Source organism: Phalacrocorax carbo, chromosome 1 (genome assembly GCF_963921805.1).
Source record: "Phalacrocorax carbo chromosome 1, bPhaCar2.1, whole genome shotgun sequence".
Classification (NCBI taxonomy): Eukaryota; Metazoa; Chordata; class Aves; order Suliformes; family Phalacrocoracidae; genus Phalacrocorax; species Phalacrocorax carbo.
The window spans coordinates 143,550,471-143,572,251 of NC_087513.1; the positions used below are offsets into that span (position 1 = coordinate 143,550,471).

General features: G+C 42.4%; 1 protein-coding gene across 1 annotated transcript; it reads right to left on the reverse strand.

Moving 5' to 3' along the window:
- Positions 1-960: 960 nt before the first annotated feature.
- RP2 (RP2 activator of ARL3 GTPase) lies at positions 961-19,424 on the reverse strand. The gene is made up of 5 exons (XM_064438056.1): positions 19,191-19,424; positions 9,806-10,471; positions 8,100-8,214; positions 6,864-6,949; positions 961-3,602 (listed from the first exon to the last, which is right to left on the reverse strand). Exons 1-5 carry the CDS (start codon positions 19,323-19,325, stop codon positions 3,519-3,521), a joined length of 1,086 nt encoding a protein of 361 aa, XP_064294126.1. The 5' UTR covers positions 19,326-19,424; the 3' UTR covers positions 961-3,518.
- Between the last annotated feature and the right edge of the window lie 2,357 nt (positions 19,425-21,781).

Sequence of the window (21,781 nt, forward strand, 5' to 3'; positions counted from 1 at the left end):
AGTGGTGACTTCCTAGGAGCTAGGGCACAGATGCAAAGCTTCTGCATGTTAGTATTTGAGGATGTGATTGGTAAAAATCATGAAAATACTTAAGGACAGCTTTGCTATGACTTAGATATTACGTAAAAAAGATTACTAGGCAACTCAGATCCAATTGGTGTACGAGATTTTTTTTAAACTGTAAAATTGTACAATAGTAGCTAAGTGTAAACCAGAAGCTTTGATTCTCTAAGGCTTCACAATTTAACTGAAGATATTCAACAGAAAGTTCTATTGATACAGTACTTCCTGTTCTCAGCAAACATTTACACTTCATGAAAATTCCAACTACAGACAGTCTAGGGTAAGATTCTCATTTCTGATCAGTTTAAAGCTGAGTTGGGAAATTTATTAGATATTTACCTGTTTTCCGGAATCTTTTGATGTTAAACTGGATATACAAAGGAATTGCTGTCTAAAGGAACAATTCTATTAGTATAACTACCAGAACCTGGTTTTGCTGTGAGCACATCACTAGCATGCATCCAATACCCAAAGAGGTAAGCACAGTTAAAAAGCACAAAACTTTTACAGGTTAAAAAACAAAGCAGAAAGGAACAACCACATGCACAGACAGATCTGGGAGAAGTGCTTTAACAGTCTCCATCCAGGAATCTCTGTATCTTTATCTCTACAGCTTGATATAAGAATACCTTCTTCCATATTTACACTGCAGTTTTCCCAGTAAAAGTTAATCATATCTTCACTAACTCCAGGGAAAAAGTCCCTGCTGTCAAAAATTCACATTTTTTTGGAGGATGGATGACTGCAGAGTTAATGCTTATTTTCAATTAGCTGTATCTATTTAAAGTCCCCGTTTAAATATGGAATTCAGTTTTTATACTTAATAAAATGTAATTATATTTTGCAATTTTATAAGTTAAAGAAGTCTTCCAGAATCCAGAGTTTAGATTTTCAATGTTTATTATGACTGACATTCACAGTGCAATACAAATTACATAAAAAGCTATACAACAAACGTACAAAGACTACATGAAGCACGTACCGTTCTGTAACACACACAATACCTGATGCTTAGGCTAGAAGTGTTCTTAACAGCTAATAATAAGAAATTGAAGTCAAAAGATAAATAATTGGATTGAGAAGCTCCTTCATTATGTAGGATTTTTTATGTTGGTAAGGTATGTTGGTAAGCAGGCTATCAATGTAAAAAAAAAAAACAAAACAAAACAAAACTAAACCAAACCACAATACTCTGCTCTTTCCACATAGAAATGTTTTTCCACTGTTTTCAAGCCTAGATTTATTTTCAATTAATCATCCTCTCCTCCAGGAAAAGTAGTCACAAGACTCAATTTAGCACTTTGTTTCCAGAGCAGGTTGATGATGCAAAAGACAAACTATAAACATACATATAATCATATGTCAGCGTGTAAGTTTTGTAATGTTATATGTAAAAGTTTAGAGACCAAGATGGTCCAATATATGCACTGCTTCAAAAAACTACACAATGACAGTTCTGAAGTACAGTACACAGTTCTAATGTACTGTCCATATGTCCATACCAGAAAAATACATTTACTGCATGTGTCTAAAATAGTTCCTGCAAATGTTCATTGACAAATTGTGCTAGTACTTTGGGGACAGATCTAAGATTTTTAGCTGTTTTCACAGCCTCTCCTCACACATTATATAAACACACTCCTGGCTGGCTAAGTGCAAATAAGTGGCAATTTCTACTACCAGTCAGACTCTGGTGGCAATTAGATTTCATTTCGCTTTGTCAAATAAAAAAAAAAAACCCACAACATTTCACAGAAGTGGCATTACCTTCAGTACATCAATGGCTTAGTGACTTCAGGAGATGCCCTTCCTTATTTAATCTATGCGTAACTTTATTAAGAGGTCCTAAGGACACATTCTTGATAAATAGTTTAAACTAAGGGCAAGCATTTGCCTAGTAGCAACATAGTGAGAGCTCAGAACATCTCTTGGGCATGACATAATTATGAATTTCAGGAGAACGTATTCTTTCATATGCTAATTCTAAAGAATTAGAGAGAGATGTGTTTTTAGCCACCCACCTTTGGAGCTCGAGAGCTGTGAATCTGATGAAACGAGACTTGTTTTCCGTTAAGATGCACAAGACCTTCCCTTTTGACAGCTGACCATAACGAAGAAATTATTGCTTTAGCACCTCAACACAGCCCCAGTGCATTCAATGGATTGTAAAGCCTACATAATTTGGCAAGCCACAATTTTAATAAAGAAATTTGGTTTTGAGAATCTGCACGCAAAAATCTGCTCAAGTATTACAGAGGGCTTGTAAACCTGGACATAAGCTTTAAGTTCGTACAGAAAAATCAGTAAGATTGTAATATGAAAAAATAAATCAATTGCATTTAATAGCCGTATAGATTTGCATTCTAACATGCACTATGTAGCAAAAAGCATTCTTACTGATCACTATTCAAATGCATCTCCCAAAATGCTAGTAGCACTTCTTCAGTCTGTTTTTAGAATTAATCCAAAATAAACCCTACAGCAGTGTGTAGTACTTTTCAGGCAAATTTTCAGTACTACTACCACCAAGTGTAAAACCCTTCTCCTGGGGTCTAGCGAGGAAGAGCTTTTTGAATGCCGCCAGAGCCCTTCTCTGACTCCTGGTTGCTGTACGTCCCTCCTAGCAAACAAAAACAGTGCCAGAGACTCATTGCTCCGAGTCCAAGCGAACCTCACACATATGCCAATACATGACTTGGTAATACCAGAGGCAGCTTTATTGCCAGAGACCCTGAGTGGACCATGGACCATCTTCAGCAGAGCACTCGTGCTCAGAATTCACCTCAGAGCAGAAGAGCCTGGCAAATGCTCACTTACCAGAACGCTGTTATGACAGCTCTCAGCATAAACGCTGCTGCAAACAACTTTATTCAAAAAAGATGCTGAGGCAGAATAAGCCAGATGTACATTTTATAAGTCATGCACTGCTTCTGAAAGCATGCTATCAGGAGAATTCATTTCAGACTAGGCTTTCAGAAAAAGTCAACGACTTCAGCTTCCTCCCTGGCCCCCAGTGAAGACAAATTTGCATTGTGGGAAGGTTTTGAACAGTGAGTTTCACATAAATGCACTTTCTAAACAGTGTGTCTGAGTTAAAGATAATTACTACTGCAGCAAATTTGGATCAGCATTGCACTTCTCAAATAACTCTCACCATTAGATGTTGACAAGAAACATTCAAGTGTCCATAGAGGTTTAGAAATCACCGTAAAAAGTTAGTAGAAAACCTCCACTGTTTCTGGAGTCAAAACATAAGTTTCAAACACAATGCACGTGGGGAGCTACGCCATTTACTCCAGGTAATATGGTATTAAAACCACTGATAGCTTTATAAAAGCGACATATGAGAAATACAAAACCAAATGACAAAACTTCTCAGATACTACTGCAATATTCAAACCAAGTGACATCCAAGTGCCGAGACAAAACATATATGCACACCTTCATGTTAAACTTCACATTCCCATCTGCATGTCAACAAAGTTGTAGAAATTGTCTACATCTTGAGATGCTGATGCCTTGCTCTCCGATACAAAAACCTGTTTTATTAAATAAGAAAATAGTTATGCATCACTAATAAAGAAGTTCAAGTAGTCTTTGCTCATTCAGAGCCAGTAATGGTTATTTTCATTTTTGCATTTCATGAGAAGCACAACTCTACTAGTTCCCACCGTGTCTTAGAATAGTCCTAAAATTCTTTCAGCCCTGTTGCACCCTTTGTTACTGTCATCTGTTCCTAGCAGACATGCTAGCTGCAGTAACCCTAACCTTCCACTGATGGGAATTTAAAATTTTGGGCTCGATTATTCAGGGATCACAGCTTCAGCTAGTCCCATTTAGATGTACTTTGCTTGGAAAAGTCAAACTCTGTCCAGAAGAGGGGGGGAACCAAACACACAAAAGCCTTACACTACCATTAAGCTTTCCTTTAATAAAAATGCAGAGTTTGCAAGACAGACTGCCTTGTGCTCTATTCCCCTCAAAAAACTTAGCTGCTTCTTCATCACATGATTTTTTTTTTTAATAACTTCAATTACATTTGCATCTTGCAAAACTGATCAACGTGTGTGAAAGTCCAAGCTCTAGGACAGTCACCTTGGAAAGCTTTCAGCAAATCAACTACAAATGCCTTCGGCAATGCCCAAATAGTTCAGTGTAACAGACAGCGTTATGGCTGTTCATCAATCTCAACATGCAAGTGATAACCTCAATCAAAAACTTAAATTCAGTTCTTACTATCTTATATTTTCTATACCTCAAGAGGAAATCATCACTGTCTTAGCACATCAGTGTTGGCACAGCCAACTAAGCTATTCTGAAGCGCCCGGGGACTGCAGGAATGGGTTATTCCAGATGACTATGCTCCTACAGTCACCACTTCTCTGCTTCAGCTCAGAATATCACGTGAATGTAAACTATGACAGTTCTTTGAATTGATTTACTTAAACTATGTTTTAAGATTAATATCCTGCTGTCCAGTAAAAATCTGATCTAAAAAAAACCCAACACAATTATATCACCGCAAAGCAAGTGGTTTCCTAGACTGTTGCTTGGATGCCTGGTAGACTTCTGTTTGAAGGGACTTCAGAACACCTACTAATTATTTGGCAGTTTGATGCAACAGTGATTGGTACCACAGTCACGACAGTTGAATATATTCTTTCAGCATCCTTCCCTACCAGAATATTACAATCTACATTTTGCACAGTATTTTATGAATAAGTGATGAGATGGGGAACAATACTAGAAAGCACACCAAAAAGAATGTCAGACGTAAAGAGTGTAGACGTACACAGTCCGCACAAATAGGAAGTCCGCTTAAATGCATAGCATAGAGCTCTGCTTGTAACACACGGTTTCTACCAAACAGCTCAAAACACACTGGTGGTGCTATTGCTGAAGAACTTTTCTACCCTTACTAGAGTATCTACAGTTGTTTATCAGATTTTTCAGATTAACTTCCCCAAAAACCTGGTAGAAGTTAAGGTTATTAACAGATGAATTTCATTTTTAACTGGGGTTTTCAAATGTAAATGTAGCTACCTGCTTAAAAGCAGAGTAATCTCCTGCAAAGTCTTACAGGATACATGTTTTCCTAAGAGCTTTTGTCATTGTTTATTGATCAAGGATACATATAATTCTTTCTGAGCACTATAACAACTCTCAAACATGATAAGGGCAGCCAACAATGAGGTGAAACCACTTTATAGAGCATTCGTGAATGTTCTGTTAGTAATAAGTCTGAAGTTTGTTAGTCCCTAAATTACCTCTAAATCATGTCCCAAGAAATACATACATTTTATAAAATATATACTCATGATATTCAATTAGCTAGGGATCCATGCAAACTCAGTGTTTATCAGAAACTTTGGAGTTACATTTTATCTAAATAAAGATATATACTTCTCAGGAAGCCCAAAGTTCTGCTTCTTAATTCAGTGCAGCAAGTATTTAATAAGTGAGGTAGACTTTACTATGGAACCATACTGTAAATAGAAGTTTTAAATCCAGATGCAGTAAGTCATTTCACATTTGGAACTGAACCCAAATACTACAGATCACCTTCAAGAACAATGGTTACTTCACAGCATGAAGTACATAATCTGAGGTTTCTGGATGCATCTCAGAGCAGGGCATTCACAATGTTATAACAACAGACACCAGTTATTTTAGTGAGGAAAATAAAGTTTTATTTGTTCTAACAATTAATATCACTTCAGCCTTTGAAAAGGGGGGGTGGGGGTGGGGAAATCTAATGCCACCAGTGATTTACCTACCCAGTATCGGCTTTGTTCTGTATGAAAGAAACCAACATGCTAACCACAACTGTAAGCACCTGCTTAGAGAGGCCATTTTTATGGTAAAATTTGCAGTGATGACTTTTGGGTCACAAGAAAGAATCAGTAATATCCCAACACTGCCCAGACTGTAGTTCTAGTAAGTATTCTCAAGACTCAGAGAGCCAAGTTAAGGCCCACTACACAGGGTTTTTCTGGTGTAATAGCAAACACAAAAAAGGTAAACATTAGCTGCATTTGAGATGACTTATTACAAGATGACTGTATTCCAGAAACTGGGCAGTCTAGTTCCAAGTAACTCTTTTGAAAGGAATTGAAAGACAGCAAGGAGCTGTATGGACGCTACATCGCAAAGACATTCTAGTCTTTGAACAGCTGCTTGAAAGCAAAGGGTTTGTCACTTTCTCATTATCAGGAGATGCTCTAATTGTTTCCAGAAACTTTCCCGAAACTATTGCCATTCACAGAAATGGGGACAGCAAGCAAAGAGCAAGTGGGTTATAAAGAAGCTACAGCAAAACAAGCTGCAGAACAAAAAAAAAAAGTCGTTGAAGCGAGAAGGCCTTCTGCAATATCCTACACAGCAAAAGTAAACCTTGAAAAAAGTTGAAATCCCATCATGTTATCTTTGTCAGGGTTTAATAGACTAGGACATCACAAAGCAGACTTCAGTATAAGACTTGGAGCAGAGCTTTTCCCTATTGTATTTATAGAACCTGTTTTTACTATTATGTGAAATAACAGTTTTAAGTGGAAATCTTCTATTCTTCAATGGATATGGAGATTTAGTACTCCCTTTCCTAGGGGAATTTTTCTTGTCTCCAACGAGCAACTTGAGTTTTGAGTACAAAAACTCATGACAACAACAGAAAATAGGATATTGAGGTTTCACCATTGAGAAACCTAAAAAGATGGTGCAGTATGTCAACGCTACAGCTTGACCATGAAATATCCTAGACATTCTGTAATGTTTTCTGCTGATAAAGCAATACACCAGCTCACCTTGGTTCCGCTAAAAACATCATTTATAGTGCTTCGGCATCCTTCCACAGCACCGTCTCCATTGAACTCCAAAGCAACCACTGGACCTAGAAGACAGTTTCATCTAGAATCAATACTACTTTTAAGGTTGGCATTGAAACACTAGATTTCTCAACCCATAGGGAATTGCAAAGCTTGCAAGAAGCATTTTATGGTTTTTGCTTGAGCATCTGTAATGCAGGATAAAGTATTACAAACACTTAACCATAGCATCAAAGCACAGTGTTATCTGAGAAGAAAATATCTGCAATTCCATGCTCATTTTTGCAGAGACTCTGGCAGGATTCCAGTTTTACTTCTTGAAAGGCAGGAATGGCACAAAAATGCTAAGGAGCACAGGGCATCATGGAAGTGAGTCAGACTACACTGCTCAAATAGTGAGCCATTTCACAGACATCTGGAGTAGGACTGAGTCATTCAGGCATTTTTGCCTCAGTCCCAAGATAGCGAACTGCCTGATTTTTAGACTTGTTCTCACCCACTATTTGCAGATCCCCTTTCTCTGGTTTCACTCTGAACACATTATTTCTTCCCACATGGGTGCAAAATAGCCCTTAAACTAGACTGTCATCTGATAAGTACAATAACTTTTGTCCTATTCTTGCAATAAGCATCACAGACCTCTTAATGTTACTATGAAAAAACTGCATGCTGCTAAGTTTGGGAGTGTGTATTGAGCTTTAACATGTAACAGATGGCAAGATGTCAGTACTTCTGCAGGAAGAGACAAAACCCAATTGCAGTCAGATCAATAAAAAACGCTTTTGAAACACTCCAACAGTACACCAGTTATAAACAGAAATTTAACACTTGCCTGCTTTATACACATCTATACCGATTTGCTTAAATATGTATATAGAAACACTGAACATCTAGGTGGTTTAGCAGCAACGGTGATAAGTTGGAAATGGTCTAAAAGTATGAGCTGTTTCTCACCACCCCAAACAGATCTGTATTTGCCACTGCTCCCGAGCTATGCGGTTGGACCACTTAGAGGGGTGGCAGAGCCACAAAATATTGTGGAATAGCTCATTTCCGATGCCTTCAGGAGTTTTGGCTTGTTTAGGGCCTGATTTAGGCTTCCAAAACTCATCTCAACTGGCTTTACACTATGCCCTTGAAACACAAATTTCTCCTTTATTCCTCCTTTTTCTCCAGAACTCCCTAGTGAAGAGAAAGAAAACAACACAAACTCACCTTTTTCAAGCAGCGGAATGAATTCTGATGCACACTGCTGGAAAACTCTGTGAGCATCCTCTGCCTTCATTGAGACTTCTTTGGTCTGTACCAGCTGAAAGCCTTTGCCAGTCATCTGTTCACAGAGAAAGAATTCATGTTAAAAATGCTTCTAAGGCAGAGAGTTCAGCTCAAGTGTCCAGATTACACTGGAATAGACCCATTTTCCCCATACACATTAAGCCACAAAGCAAAGGGACCCTTTTTGCTCTTTTCAAAGACCATTTGCTTTTTCTACATTTCTGTTTATTTTCATTCCAATTCATCCAGATTTTCTCCTCTGCCCTAGCGCACCTAGAGGAGTAAATGCAAACATTTTTGTTTTATGTTATGGCTCAGGGTTGTGTTTTTTCCCCCACAATTCCTCACAAGCTGAAACTAATGGGATTTAAAAGCATTCAGCATCTGGAGTCAAGCAGTTAGTTCTCATTAGTCTGCAACAGTTCAGTCAAGTATTAGCTCAAACTCTCATCTATCCACTGCTGAAGTTCTCCATTTCAGAGAAAAAAGTTACAAACTTTCGAACACACACACACACACACACACAGGGCTTTTCACTTCAAATCTAACGTGAAGCTAAAAGCATGTGGATTTCCACAGAATCTCACTAACTAGTCTTTTAGCACCTTCTTAACTCTAATTTCTGAAGAGCTACTAACACAGGAGAACGCACCTATTATCCTCTTTACCATAGCTATTCCTTCTGCGGAAAAAAAACAATCCATAAGTATCATTATGTCCCTTCACTCAAGTAGCTGTTAATAACTCAGTTTCATCAAAATTCAACTGGGCAGGGGGAGGGAGAGGCATGGGAACACCCTACAGCTTTCTTTCCTTGCAGTTAAAAACCCAAGGGAAGGAGCTCCATCGGTTTTGTTGATCATACAACACTGGGATCAGCAGCTTTTGCAGACACCTCTTCCAGAAGCTGTAGCTCATAGTTCCTGGCTCTGCTCTGTCATCCCTGGCACTCCAGGGTACTAAAAGCCAGCCACTCCCAGATTTTAGCCCCAGGAAAGCCCAAACTCAGCCAAGCTTGGGAGCTGCTGCCTCAGGGGAGGGGGGGGGGGGGGGGGGGGGGGGGGGGGGAAGAAAAAGAAGGGGGGGCAGCACCAGCTATTTCAGTAATTGAAGACAGTTGACAAGCCACAACAAACACTCACTGCCTCTTCCAGAAAAAAAATTCCAATACCAGGTATCAGAGGGGATACAATTTAATACGTTATTTTTTTAAAGTCTCTGTTAGTACTGGAAAAACTTTCAGGACAGGCAGTTTTGTTAGCTGTGACTTTTGGGGCAATAAGCTAACATGTTAATTGGCTATATCCCTTTCACAAGCATTGCCAATCACTTACTCTACATTTGGCCAAGTTCATCAAATCAACTACGCATTTTCTTCACAACGTAGCTTTGGTGTGCCATGGTGGAAAAGTACACTGGAACTATTAGAGGATAGATGTGCCAGTCACAGAAGGTCAGCTGTAAAACACTGATCAGATGAGCTCCAGTCTCTTACCTTGCTTTAAGGTTTTAAACAGTGCGGTTGCTTGGTATGGTTAGTAGCCAAGCAGAGCCTCTGCATTCTCCCTTCAGGGAGCACCAGAGGCTATCCAGCGGAAAGTACAATTAGAAATTCAAAAAGCTGAATACAGACAAAGGTCACTTACCTCATCAATTAACTTCCTAGCATTCGCAGTTGTGTAGTCACCGGCAAAAAACACGGCCAAACACGATTCATCGCTGCTTTTCTGTCTCTGCCCTCGAGTTATTGGTATTATGCTCCTCATAGCATCGGTAGAAATTCTGACAGCTTTCAGCTCCTCAGAGCTGGGCAGAGGAACGTAATCTTGGACTACAGCATTCTCAGGCAAAAGGCCCCAATTATTTTCTCCTGACACAGGGGTAAAGTCATGGATGTTGCTCCATGTGTTATTGAAGATACTCAGTCCAGCATCTTTAAACTGTAAAGCAAGCTCAGGATAATAGTACTGGAAACATCCAAACCTCATACCTGTGGAAGACTCAATAATGGGCTGGGTGGCACAGCACAAGAACACCTCCAGCCTTCTGCAGTCCCGAGTGCGAAACTGTTGGCAGGCCACTATGCATTTACAATCTTTGCAGTCACGGAAAAACACGCTGCCTTTTATTGGTCCTAAAAAGATTTGGCAGTTTACACAGTCATCAATAGTGATTGTAGCAGAATGGTCAAATATGTAGATACTACAGTTCTCACAGTCCTGGATGACAAATTGTTGCCCTGCTACTTTTCCAGGCAGTCGACCCACAGTTTCATCTTTAAGTCCGGAAAAAGTGTAATCTTTGGGGTCAACCTGAAGGAGGAAGGGGGAAAAAAAAAGTTAAAGTCTTCACATACAGACAATATTATAATGCTAAATGCCAACTGACTTACATTAATTGAGGTAGCACTACACTGTACAGGACAACCTGCCGGAAAACTCTTCAAAGAGTGATGAAAGATCAGAAGAAGCTTTTAGCTCAACTACTAGAATGCACAGTACTGAGGTACAACAGTGAACCAAAATTACACTTCTGAGATGCTCCAGGAAAAGAAACCTAGCTCAATTTGTTCTCTAATAAAGAAAGGGGGCAGGGGGAGCTAGTTTTCTCTCTGGATTCTAAGTTTTTTCAAGAAGGATAGTCTTCGTTCGGTACTACCATAACAACTGCAATAAGTTAGTTGGGCAACAATACTTCAAGATTCATAAAGCTAGAGATGCCCAGTATTTCCTTTTGAAGTAGCTTTCTTGGTCATATTTTACTACACCTCAACACATTGCAAGGAAACCTTGCTGCTTGCTTTCAAACAGTATCTCCTTTATTACATTTGCAAACTACAAAGAGTATGCTTATCTGTACCACTGCCTTATCTTGTACTAACAGCTGCAAGATTTTTGTGCTAACAGCAACTGCGTGATTGTTTTAGCTACATTGGCAGTGCTGGCGCAACGGGCATGTTTACAGACCTCTCCTCCTCCACGCTCCAGCATCCCCCCTGCTGGGGAGGGACACTTGAGTTCGGCTGTGGTTTTCCCTGGGACTCTCCATTGGGGAGCAGAGACTGAAGAGCCACATAACACCCAGGACAGTACGTGATACAGGTAGACAGCATGAATAATACAGCCACTGCTCTCGTAACACCAACAGAATCTGAGCTCAGTCATTTCTAGATATACACAAGCCAAGACAACTACGCTTCCCGGAGCAAATTCTACTCTGCCCTCTTGTGAAAGCTTATTAAAATAGCACTCAGAAGTATACAAGTACCTGGACTAGCCTAATAGAAGACCAATTCACAAACCTGCTGTTTGATTATCTGCCCAGGGACCCTAAAGCTTGCTGTGCTGTAATCGGTTCTAACACATTACAACAGTTTCTGGATAGCCCAATTTGTAAGAAACTCCTCCTCCTCCTCTTCAGCATTTCAAACATTTCCATGAAATTTAGGGACAAGAAAAAGGCATAAACCAGGATGGGCTATAGCCAGACGTTCACTAAACCAGCTCAGCCTGATATCCCTAAGAAAATGGAATTTTTGGAACTGTCTGCTAAAGACATAACAATGAACTATGCGAGCCTGGCAAAACAGAATTTGAGGGCCAGAGACAGAAACTGAGAGATAGAGAAACACTTGTTTTACAACTATATCCTTGAGGAGAGCTGAGAGACTGATCAAAGCAAACATCCTGCCCAGAAGCCGCTGAGAACAGGGTGATAAAGCATATAGTCAAGGAGAACAACTATTTGGGATGTAGATAAGAACTAAAACAAAGTGCCCAGTAGGGAAAATAGCCTTGTTATAATACTAAAAATCACACCCATAGGCCAGGAACCTCCACCCCCCTAGTAAATCCCTTAATCTATAAGCAAGCATGGTAAATTCAAGTGAGCTGTACTGTTATATTCAAGTGAGAAGAAAATTAACCAATTATTAGCTGAGGCACCTGAATATTAGCTGTGAATGACACATTTAACTGTATAAATGCCTTGTAGTTTCTCAGTGCAGTGTGCTAGTTTTGGTGGTTACCACCTAGCACAATCTTTGCACAAAAATTACTTGAATAAAATACCTCCACTCTGTGTGTTGTTTGGCTTTCTGCATACCAGGTGAATGAACTCACTTTTCAGGATAACAAGTCCAGGTAGCTTTTGTCCAGAATAGCTAATGGAGGCTAAAAGTCTCTACCAACTGATGCACTGTACTCTTTTATAGACAACATATCTGACCTCTGGACCAGAAAGGAGGTTTGCAGCTGGTGAATCTTCCAAATAAAATGCAAGTTGGGACAATGAAGATGGCTTCCCAGAAATCTACCCTTGATCATATTTAATACCACTAGTACCTATCCAGGAAAGTTAGCTGGAAGAGTTACAAATAAAATTGGGAGGCTCAAATGATAAGGGACACAGAATGGAGACTCAGCCACACAGTGTGATCAGGATTGAAACCCTCTAAGGTCTTAAGTCTTGTGTAATGTTACGTATTTGATCCAGACAGTATAAATATGAATATAATAGATGACTATAAATATGAGTATATATTCTAATATTCTCTCATACTTGAGAATATAAGTATCAAAATTGCTTTTGGACGCAACCTTCCCAGGCATCTCCAAGAATATTTATGTGAATATGTATGTATTGGGGGTTTTTTTTGATAACCTTGGGAGACAGGCTTACTGCCTTCAAAATAGAGTACAGAGGAACAGTTACTTCTTTCAGGAAGGAGAAGTTCAAGGTTTCCAGAACTTACAGCTTTTTTGAAAGTTGGCACCTAAGCATGTCCTCCTAAATTGCTCTGCTGTGAAGTAGCACTAGCTCTTCCTACACAGAAGCCTTTACAGAGACATGTGAAATTTCAATGCCACCTTGCAATTTTATTTAGGCCTAGGTGAAAAACATTGGTTAGTCTGCCAACCCACAGCTTATAGACAGTTTCAAATAAGAGCACTTGAGAAAGAGCAGCGGTTGAGTTCAAAGTCAGTTTATTGCCAGATTCAGGAGCTCAATTTTATTTCCCTGATGTGACTTAAGAGTTCTGCACTGACACAACTCTTACTTCTCAGTTTGTTCACCACACTAGGGAGTCAATTAATTTTGCTTTGCAGTTTTCCTTTTCAAGACCAAGAATATTTATTGACTAACACTGCCATACAGACTGGAGGGACCGAATGAAACAGATTTAACACTCTCTCCCCACACAGGGCTATTGCCCAGCAAGGAAGGGTTAACCCAAGAAACTGTAGCAGACCTGATTGTTTCACTTTGCCTGGGTAAATGAAACATGCCAAAGGAGCATGAAGACAGAACTATGATTTTGAGGATGCATCCAACAGCTGCTAATATGCTTATTGGGGTGTTTCATGCTTACCAGCTCTGAAGTCTACAGCTGTCATCAACAGGTTAATATTAAATCACCACGTCCACCTTCCTTCCCCTGACAGTCAGCACTAACTGCTTCTTGAGCTCTATCTCAGCAACATAGCAAAAAAGCAGGCTAGGAAAACCAAAAGCAACCAAAGAAGGTAATATCTGCAGCCTTGTACCACCATAGCCAGGGCTATGTAGATTTCTCTGCCTGTTCTACTGGTGCAACTTTTGCTGTAAAATCTTAAGTATGTGGCAGGTCAGCAAAAGCCAACTGTTTGATAACTCATCTATGTATCCTTTGTATTTGGATAAAGCTTCAAAGAACTTTGTCGAAATCCACCCATCTCACCCAGACAGATGCTTTACTCTTCAACCCTTAACACATTTTTAAATGTCTTTTCTTCCCCAGGCTGGTAGAAGTCCAAATGATTACAATATTTGTAGGAGCAACTTTTAATGCTTTCAGCTGGATTTAAAGTGTTTTTGGAATAGATATGAGTCATGCATTAATAGATATGGGCACAGCTCAAGAGCTGAAACCTAACAGAAGCGCTAGGCACAGGTTCAGTAATTACTCCATAGAGTGACCTAAAATAACCAAATATGATGAAAAAGTAATCCCTGCTTACTCAATATTCTTCCCCCTCAACAGAGGTGCAGAAGTCTCCTCTTCAGTTATCAGCAATCACATTGGTGATAAGCCTGTTACAAAGGATTGGAGGACAAATTGCATGGAGCAGAGATTTTACAGAACAAGGAAAGAAGAGAAGCAAAGGGAAACAGGAGTTTGCCATGGTTGCTTTGAAATCTAGGAAGTTCTGCTGCAACAAGTGCAAGGTGTAGTAAGCAGCTTTCCTTCCTGCAAAAGCTTGTCTTGCAAGAAGGTCAGAGGCCAGACATGAAGGCTGCAGGTGAGGTACATCTCTTCAGCCACCATTATCCAGTTCACTGGCACCAAGGCTAAGCAGCTCCCATTTGGAAGAAGACTTAGAAGTACTAGACTTCACAGTTTTTAGTAGTAACTGTGCCTAGGATCACCAAGGATCCCAACAGCTTTTCTTTCTGGCATGAGTTCATGTCTTAAGACTTTTTCACCAGGTCCATCAGGAAAGGAGTTTTAGTCAGCAATGCTATGCCACCAGAAATATGAGCAGGTACTGTTCTTAATTGATTATGGGTCCCCCCTAGTTAACCTGGATCTAGCCTGCTGAGCAAACAATGATTCATAAAGTCTTTCTAAACCACTTACACTAAGGTCTTCTCTTTTAAATATCATTTTCAGAAAATCATTCCCTATACCTCTAAATCACAACAGATGGTGGTTCAGCTATGGACTTACATACAGTCGATGACATACAAAAGTTGGCTGCTGACCCAGTGACACTAAAACCTGCAGATACAGGGTAGGCACACAAACTTAAGAGGCTTTACATGCTATTTGTGTCAGCAGGGGAATTAACAGAAAGGAAATAAGCGAGAAAAGTGCATTGCCAGGCCTACACACTTCTGCATATTCATACTTGCATGGGATTGGTGCCCTTAAGCACTGAGTTGCAACATCCTCTGGAGACTATTTGTTGAAGTTACTCACCTCTGGCAGATATCTAGATTCTTAGGCAACAAGAGAAGGTGGAAAGAAGGACAATATGTACAGGTTCCAGTCACTAGCATACAACTTTTCATCTTGGAACCTCTCCTGTGCACCTCAAATTTAAACATGGCCAATACAACAGTCTGAATGCGCTTTTCATTCTATTCTTTGTAATATTCCCCCTCTTCCAGAGTACCCGTAATAGCATCATTCTCACACTTTTCTGAGCAACAAACCATTGCCAAATACTGCAGATAGAAGAGGAAGAAGAAAGGAAGCTACTATGTGCCTATATCTGACTTAACTGGAAATATTGTTTAATATGAACCTGCTGATTTTCTCAGTTGATAGACTACATTTTGAGATACAGCAGTAGTTCTTCTGGTGCACTGGGAAGCGTAAAGGAGATGCACTGCATTTAAGGACAAAATATTTCACCGTCTAGTTAGGAAAAAAAAGGAAAAATATGACAGTGATTTTATTTATATTCCAAAATAAAATATGAAGTGGCTACCTAAACACGATCTAGATAGTTAAAGATGTCTATGTCAGCTTAGACCATTCTACCAGAATCCTCAAATGTAAGGTAACTAAAAAAGGACTATCTATGATTTATGTAGAAACTTACACCTCTGAGCTTTTTTTAAACTGTTTGAATGCAGCCATCACAGCCCAATAGAGCAGTGAAGGCCACGTGTTTCCTATCAACTAAAGCAGTTAAACTGCAAATCAACTGACATAAAACAAAACCTTACTTGTTCCTTCTAAAAGGAAAAATCAGCTGGGAAGGGAAGTCCCTCTAAGCTTTAAATGCCATTGCGATCATAATTAATCTAATCCTACTTCTCTAAACATGAGACAACAGCAAAAAAAGATAATGCAGATTTTTGCGTTTCTTCTCCTGCAGAGGTGGCCACAGCAGGTGGGTATATCTGCCGTCACAATACACAAAACCCCAGCTTCTGTCTATATGTACCGGTATTCAGTTACTGCTGTAGTTATGGTCATGCATGCAAACATTAGTCACACAGATGGCAGTAAGGTAGGAAAGGAAAAGGGACACCAGGAGCAGAAATACAATCTCTCATCCCAGGCAGAAACCTAGCTGAAGAAGGGGCAAGGAGGGCTGAGCACTACCAAATTTTTCTCTCACACTTGGTCAGAAAGGGACTCTGATGACAGCAACACATGACAAATCCGCAGGATGCGGTGCAGCCATAACAGACTCTGTAATAAACTTATTCTCCTGGACTCAGAACCGCACAGCAGCAAGAAACTGAACACTCATCCTTTTCCCTTCTGTTTTCAAGCTGATCCTTTGATTCTTCTGTTGCACCCTAAGTAATCTTCACATAGTTCCCCGAACCCACGGGTCAGCAAGCATTACAGAGTTCCCAGCAGACTTATGACACAATCTAAATTTCATTAATTTTTCCATACCTTAAAAACACAGACTTCTATCCTCACTTAAATGAGGTGACACAGAAATCTGAAAAGGTCCCTCAAATTCATATGCTTCTCTTAATTTCAATTCAACTATCAGCATCTTAAAATATTTTGTGTTTGGAGTTTTCCACCACACAGTCCATTTTCGGGACTATTATACAAGAGTTGCATGGTCACTAAGATACTGTCATATTACTCTTTAACGAGGTCTACAGTAGCAGACTGTACTGATACCAATCATCTTTTGCTGCCAGAACACAATTAAAATAAACTACACTAGCAATGCTGTCCTTCAGAAGCAGAAGAAATAGTTTCGCTGGAGGAACTCCTCAGGCTCAGAGCTTCTTCCAGCACAGCTGCCAGATAGCAGTCACCTCCTCACATCCCTTATCAGACGAGCATGCACATAAGAAACATTTTTCTGCCTGCAGTAAGAGTGTCAGCATGGCACTGGTTTACAGAAAGACAGCTGGAGTGTCTGAGCAGGAAGACTTACCCACCTGTAAGAGCATACAGAGGATGGCTCACAAGAACTGCAGACAATTGCCAAACCTGTTTGCAGAACTGCACTGTATAACCAAAACTGCATCACCGAGTAGGTGAGCTAAAATCAGAAACACCCAAATAGTGCATTGACACATTATTAAAAGTAACAGGAAATGAACATAAAAGACCACTAGCGCATTTGTCGACAAAGTTGAGGTTTTCTGGGTTCAGAAAACAAAACGGAGTCTTGATGCCACAAGTTTTCTGACTGACTCCAGCCTAACTTTGTGTACAAACACAAACTGTGAAATGAGGATGTATAATACATGTGATGCATCAGAAATGATAAAGCAATAGACAACAGGATCATGTATCAGAGGCAATGCTTAAAGCTACTACATTAATGCTGACTTAGTATCACTTAATGCAAACTGGGATCAACAAGTTGAGTACACTAAGGCCTCAGTGCACTGACCTCTACCTAAGACCAGGTGTCTCAGTACTGCTTTTCTGCTTTAATGTGCCAACCATACGCCCAACAGCCCAATGAAAGATAAGGCTGCAAAAAGCAAGAGAAATGGGCTTAAACATTAAACAGCTGTTCTTAAGCTGTACAGTACAAAATTAAGCAGCTAATTTGATAGCTTCCGCAGCTCAGTAGCACAGCCCAAACTTACTGATTCTTCTGGTTTCTAAGAGGCTTTTATAGAAAAGGAGGAAGTTGTTGCACATGCAATACATTACATGCTTTTTCTTCTCTACAGAGGTAGACTGTTGGTGCTGTAATAGCCTTGTCCGTTAGCTTGAGCCTACTTCCAGCATGTTAACAACAGCCATCTCCTTAGCAACAAGGCTGGCTGTTCCCTGCATCGAGTGTTTCTACATCCTGACTTTCCTCCTGTTCGTTTTAGGAGTTAGTACCATATAAGCAGATGGAGTAAAAAGTCTCACATAGTTGAGCTGTAGCTGATTAATTTTCTCTAAAATTAAGTCATATGGTTTCAAACGCTCTTTCAGTAACGTACTTTTGCAGAGAGCTAAGATTTGTTCAGCTACTCTAAAATAAGGTTCCGGTACGGCCCTCTCCCTGTACAAATAGTCTCCGTACAAGTAACAGGCTGCCACCCTCCCTTTTCTCTCTCCAACGCTGCAGTGCAAATATCCACTAGCAAGTCGCCTCTATCCTCAAGGAACCGATTGCTCCGGGCCATGCGCACGCTCTCTAGCTCATTTCCATCTGAGCTTGACTTAAGCTGCTTGGAAGACTTAAAGGACACCATAAAGCACCTGGCCAAGTTTAGAAAACAAGCAAGCTAAGCATTCAAATAAATTCATGCGTTTTCTTTTCTATACTTGTAAAATATGGCCTAAAGGTTTGGGAATTTTGTTTGTTAAAACAACACCAATTAAGTTTACGGCCTGCCCCATTTTCTCCTTCCCCCACCCAAAGGCGGCTGGAGAAGAGGGGAGACCTAGCGAGGCTGTGATGTCACGATGTATTTTGGAAGTGAAACTTCAAACAAGGGTGGGAAGAAATATATTTAATCCAGCGCTTAAGTGCTTCCCTGCTTGAGACTCTGTGATTGCCTTCAACAGGTCGGGAAACAGCGCTGGGAAGGACCTGTCTTCAGCTGTCACTTCAGGGACTGGTAGGCTGGTTCTAGTTTCTCTAGCTTAAAAAAAAAACCAAAACCAAACCAAACAAAAAAACCCCACACCACCCAAAAGCCATAACCTAAGCAAAAAACCCCCAACAACCCGAAGAGGACACAAGTTGCGTGCCTCCACAGAAATCCCGGGCGCGGGGACCCGGGCTCCCGCGGGCACGAGGAGTCGCCCGTCAGCCCACCGGCCGCCCCCACGCGGGTCTGCCCGGCTGAACCCTCACCCACGGGACTCCCGGCTCCAGCGGCAACCCCGGCGGCGGACAGACGGACACTCCTCACCCGCGGGGGTCGTCACGGCCAAGCGGACGGCCGCCGCCACCACCGCCGGCCTGGGCGCGCGGCGTGACCCGCCCACGGCTCGCTGTCCCGCCGTGGGGCGGCCGCAGGCGCCTCCCGGAGCGGCCTCACCGGGGACCGGTGCTGGCGCCGGCGGCAGCCGCGAGACCCGCCGCCGGGGCGGGACGGGGGTACCTTGGCTCGCTGGTCCCAGCTGTACTGCGGCGCCTTCTCCCCACCGGCCGCCGCATCTTGCCCGGCCCCCGCCTCCTCCTGCTGCTGCTGGCCGCCCTGGGCCGGCTTCCTGCGGCGGGAGAAGAAGCAGCCCATTACGCCGTTGCCGCCGCCACCCGGCCGGCCCGCGGGAAGAGGCTGGGAGCGGGCGCCAGCGCAGCGCCTCACTGCTCCGCCCCGCCCCGCCTCGCGCTTCCGGTTTCCCCCGGTCTCCCGTAGCGACGGCGACACTTCCCGCCCCGCCCCGCCCCGCGCCGGCGGTCACCGGGCCGCGCCTGACGGGGGAAGAGGCCCCACCGGCGGCGGGAGGGGGAGGCCCCGCACCCCCGGGGTTGAGGGCGGGGGTGTGTCTGTCGATGCAGCCCGCGCTGTAGGCACGCGCCTGCTGAGCAGCCCCTCGCGCTGGCCCCCCCGGGAGGACCGCAGCCGAACACCCAGGCGGCTCCCCTGGCTTCCCGCGAGTGTCCCAGAGCACCAGCAGCAAGCGGCAGCATGAGAACCCGCGCTGTCCTGCCGCTCTGTGCCTTCCTTTGCAAACAGCGTGGCTTTTTCGTGTGGGTTGTGGTTTGCTGTTTGGGGTTTTCTGTTCCCCAGAGGACAAAAATGTAACAATTTTTATCAGACTGCCCAGCCATTCAAAGCCATTTCCCCCCAAGATTTTACAGATTTGATTCCTGGGGGTAGAGGGGGAAGGCTTCAGAATTGTCTCTGACGCTTTGTTACCCAGCGGTGGGTTGACTGTGGCCAGCTGCCAGCTGCCCACCCAGCTGCTCGCCCACCGCCCCTCCTCAACAGGACGGGGAGAAAAGATGGAGAAGCTTGTGGGTCAAGATAAAGCCAGGGAGATCACTTACCTGTTACTGTCACAGGCTAAACAGGCTCGACTTGGGGAAAATTAAATTTTTGCTAATTAAAAATAGAGTTGAATGGTGTGAAACAAAGACAAAATTAAAACAACACCTCCTCTGCCCCTTCCCTGGATCAACTTCACCCCTCCATTCCCAGATCCTCTACCTCCACCACCACATCCCAAGCAGCGCAGAGGAGTTGGGGAATGGGTGTTGCAGTCAGGCCATGAGAGCTCCTCTTTGCTGCTTGTTCCTCCTCACGCTTTGCTCCGGTGTGGTCCTTCCATGGGCTGCAGTCCTTCAAGAACTACTCCGGCACAGGCTCTCCACAGGTCACAGTTCTTCCAGGGAATGTCCATCCATCGTGGGGTCTTCCGTGGGTTGCAGTGTGGCTGTCTGCTCCTGCAGGGACCCTTCTGTGGGCTGCAGGGAAATCCCTGCTCTAGCACCTGTAGTACCTCCATCCCCTTTTTTCTTCTCTCACCTTGGCGTTCACACTGCTGTTTCTCTTTCCTCTCTCTCACACTGCTACACAGTGTCCTTGCCCTTTCTTAAATGTGTTTTCCCAGAGTTGGCACCGGTGCTGCTGAGGGCTCAGCCATGCCCTGTGGTGGATCCAATGGAGATGTCTAGAAGTGGCTGTGTCCGGCACGGGGCAGCCCCTGGCCTCTCCTCACAGGGGCCACCCCTGCAGACTCTGCTACCAAAACCTGGCCACCTACAACCAGTACATACCCACTTACAAAACTTTAGAGCCATTTTATGTAAAATAAAGGATGGCATTCCTGCTGTAGGAGCAGAAGAGGAAGAAGTGAGGAGAAGCCCTGGAAAGGCAGCAGAGAAGTGCTCTGCCAGCTGAGCAAGCTGAAAGGCTCTCCCAGATCAAGCCCCTGGGGACAGCAGAAAGGAGGAAGCAAGACCAATTGGCCAGAAATGGTTGCTAAGGAAGGGAGTGACTGACACCCTTTTTGGCATCAGCTGTACTGTGAAATCTTATGCCTGGGCAGGTGTGAAGCGTGCTCTGAGCTTTTGACGCTACAGCCCAAGTCAGCAGCTCAGCCAGCGCTACCAATGCCAACACAAAGTACAGTTTTACATCTCAGCTACAACACAGATTTACTCTATGAGCCACCCGTCTGGGTTTCTTGGGCACTGGCTGCATGGATCCTGGTCTTTCCCTGAGTCTCCCGTGCATCTGCTCTTTCCACAGTGTGTCCAGCTAGGCCAGCTGGAGACAGTTTGCAACTGCAGGGAGTCTGATACTCCCTCACCTCTTCTACCTCACTCTCTTGAAGTCTAACAGCCCTCCAGTCCACTGTGTAATTTACGGAGATTAACAAAGTTCTGCAGTCTTTTGGCAACTTCTTCTGTACATCCATTAAAAAAATTATAATAATTTTTTGCAGAGGGAATAAAAATAGCCTTTGATACATTTTTGTTAAAAGCTCAAATACCATCTAATTAGTCTATGCAAAACCTAAAACTACATTACCAGGACATTGTTACCTCACGTGAATGGATTATCTGTCGTAAGAGATGACTTCATCGTCCGTGTGGGTAAAGAGACTTCTTTCCCCCTACTAAGATGCAGCCAACTTTACAATGGAAATACCTCATCACTGATGTCCATAATGCTTCACAAAATTATTTAAATGCAAGAGAAGAAAGTAAGTTTTACATTTCTAATGATCACATGCAAGGCAA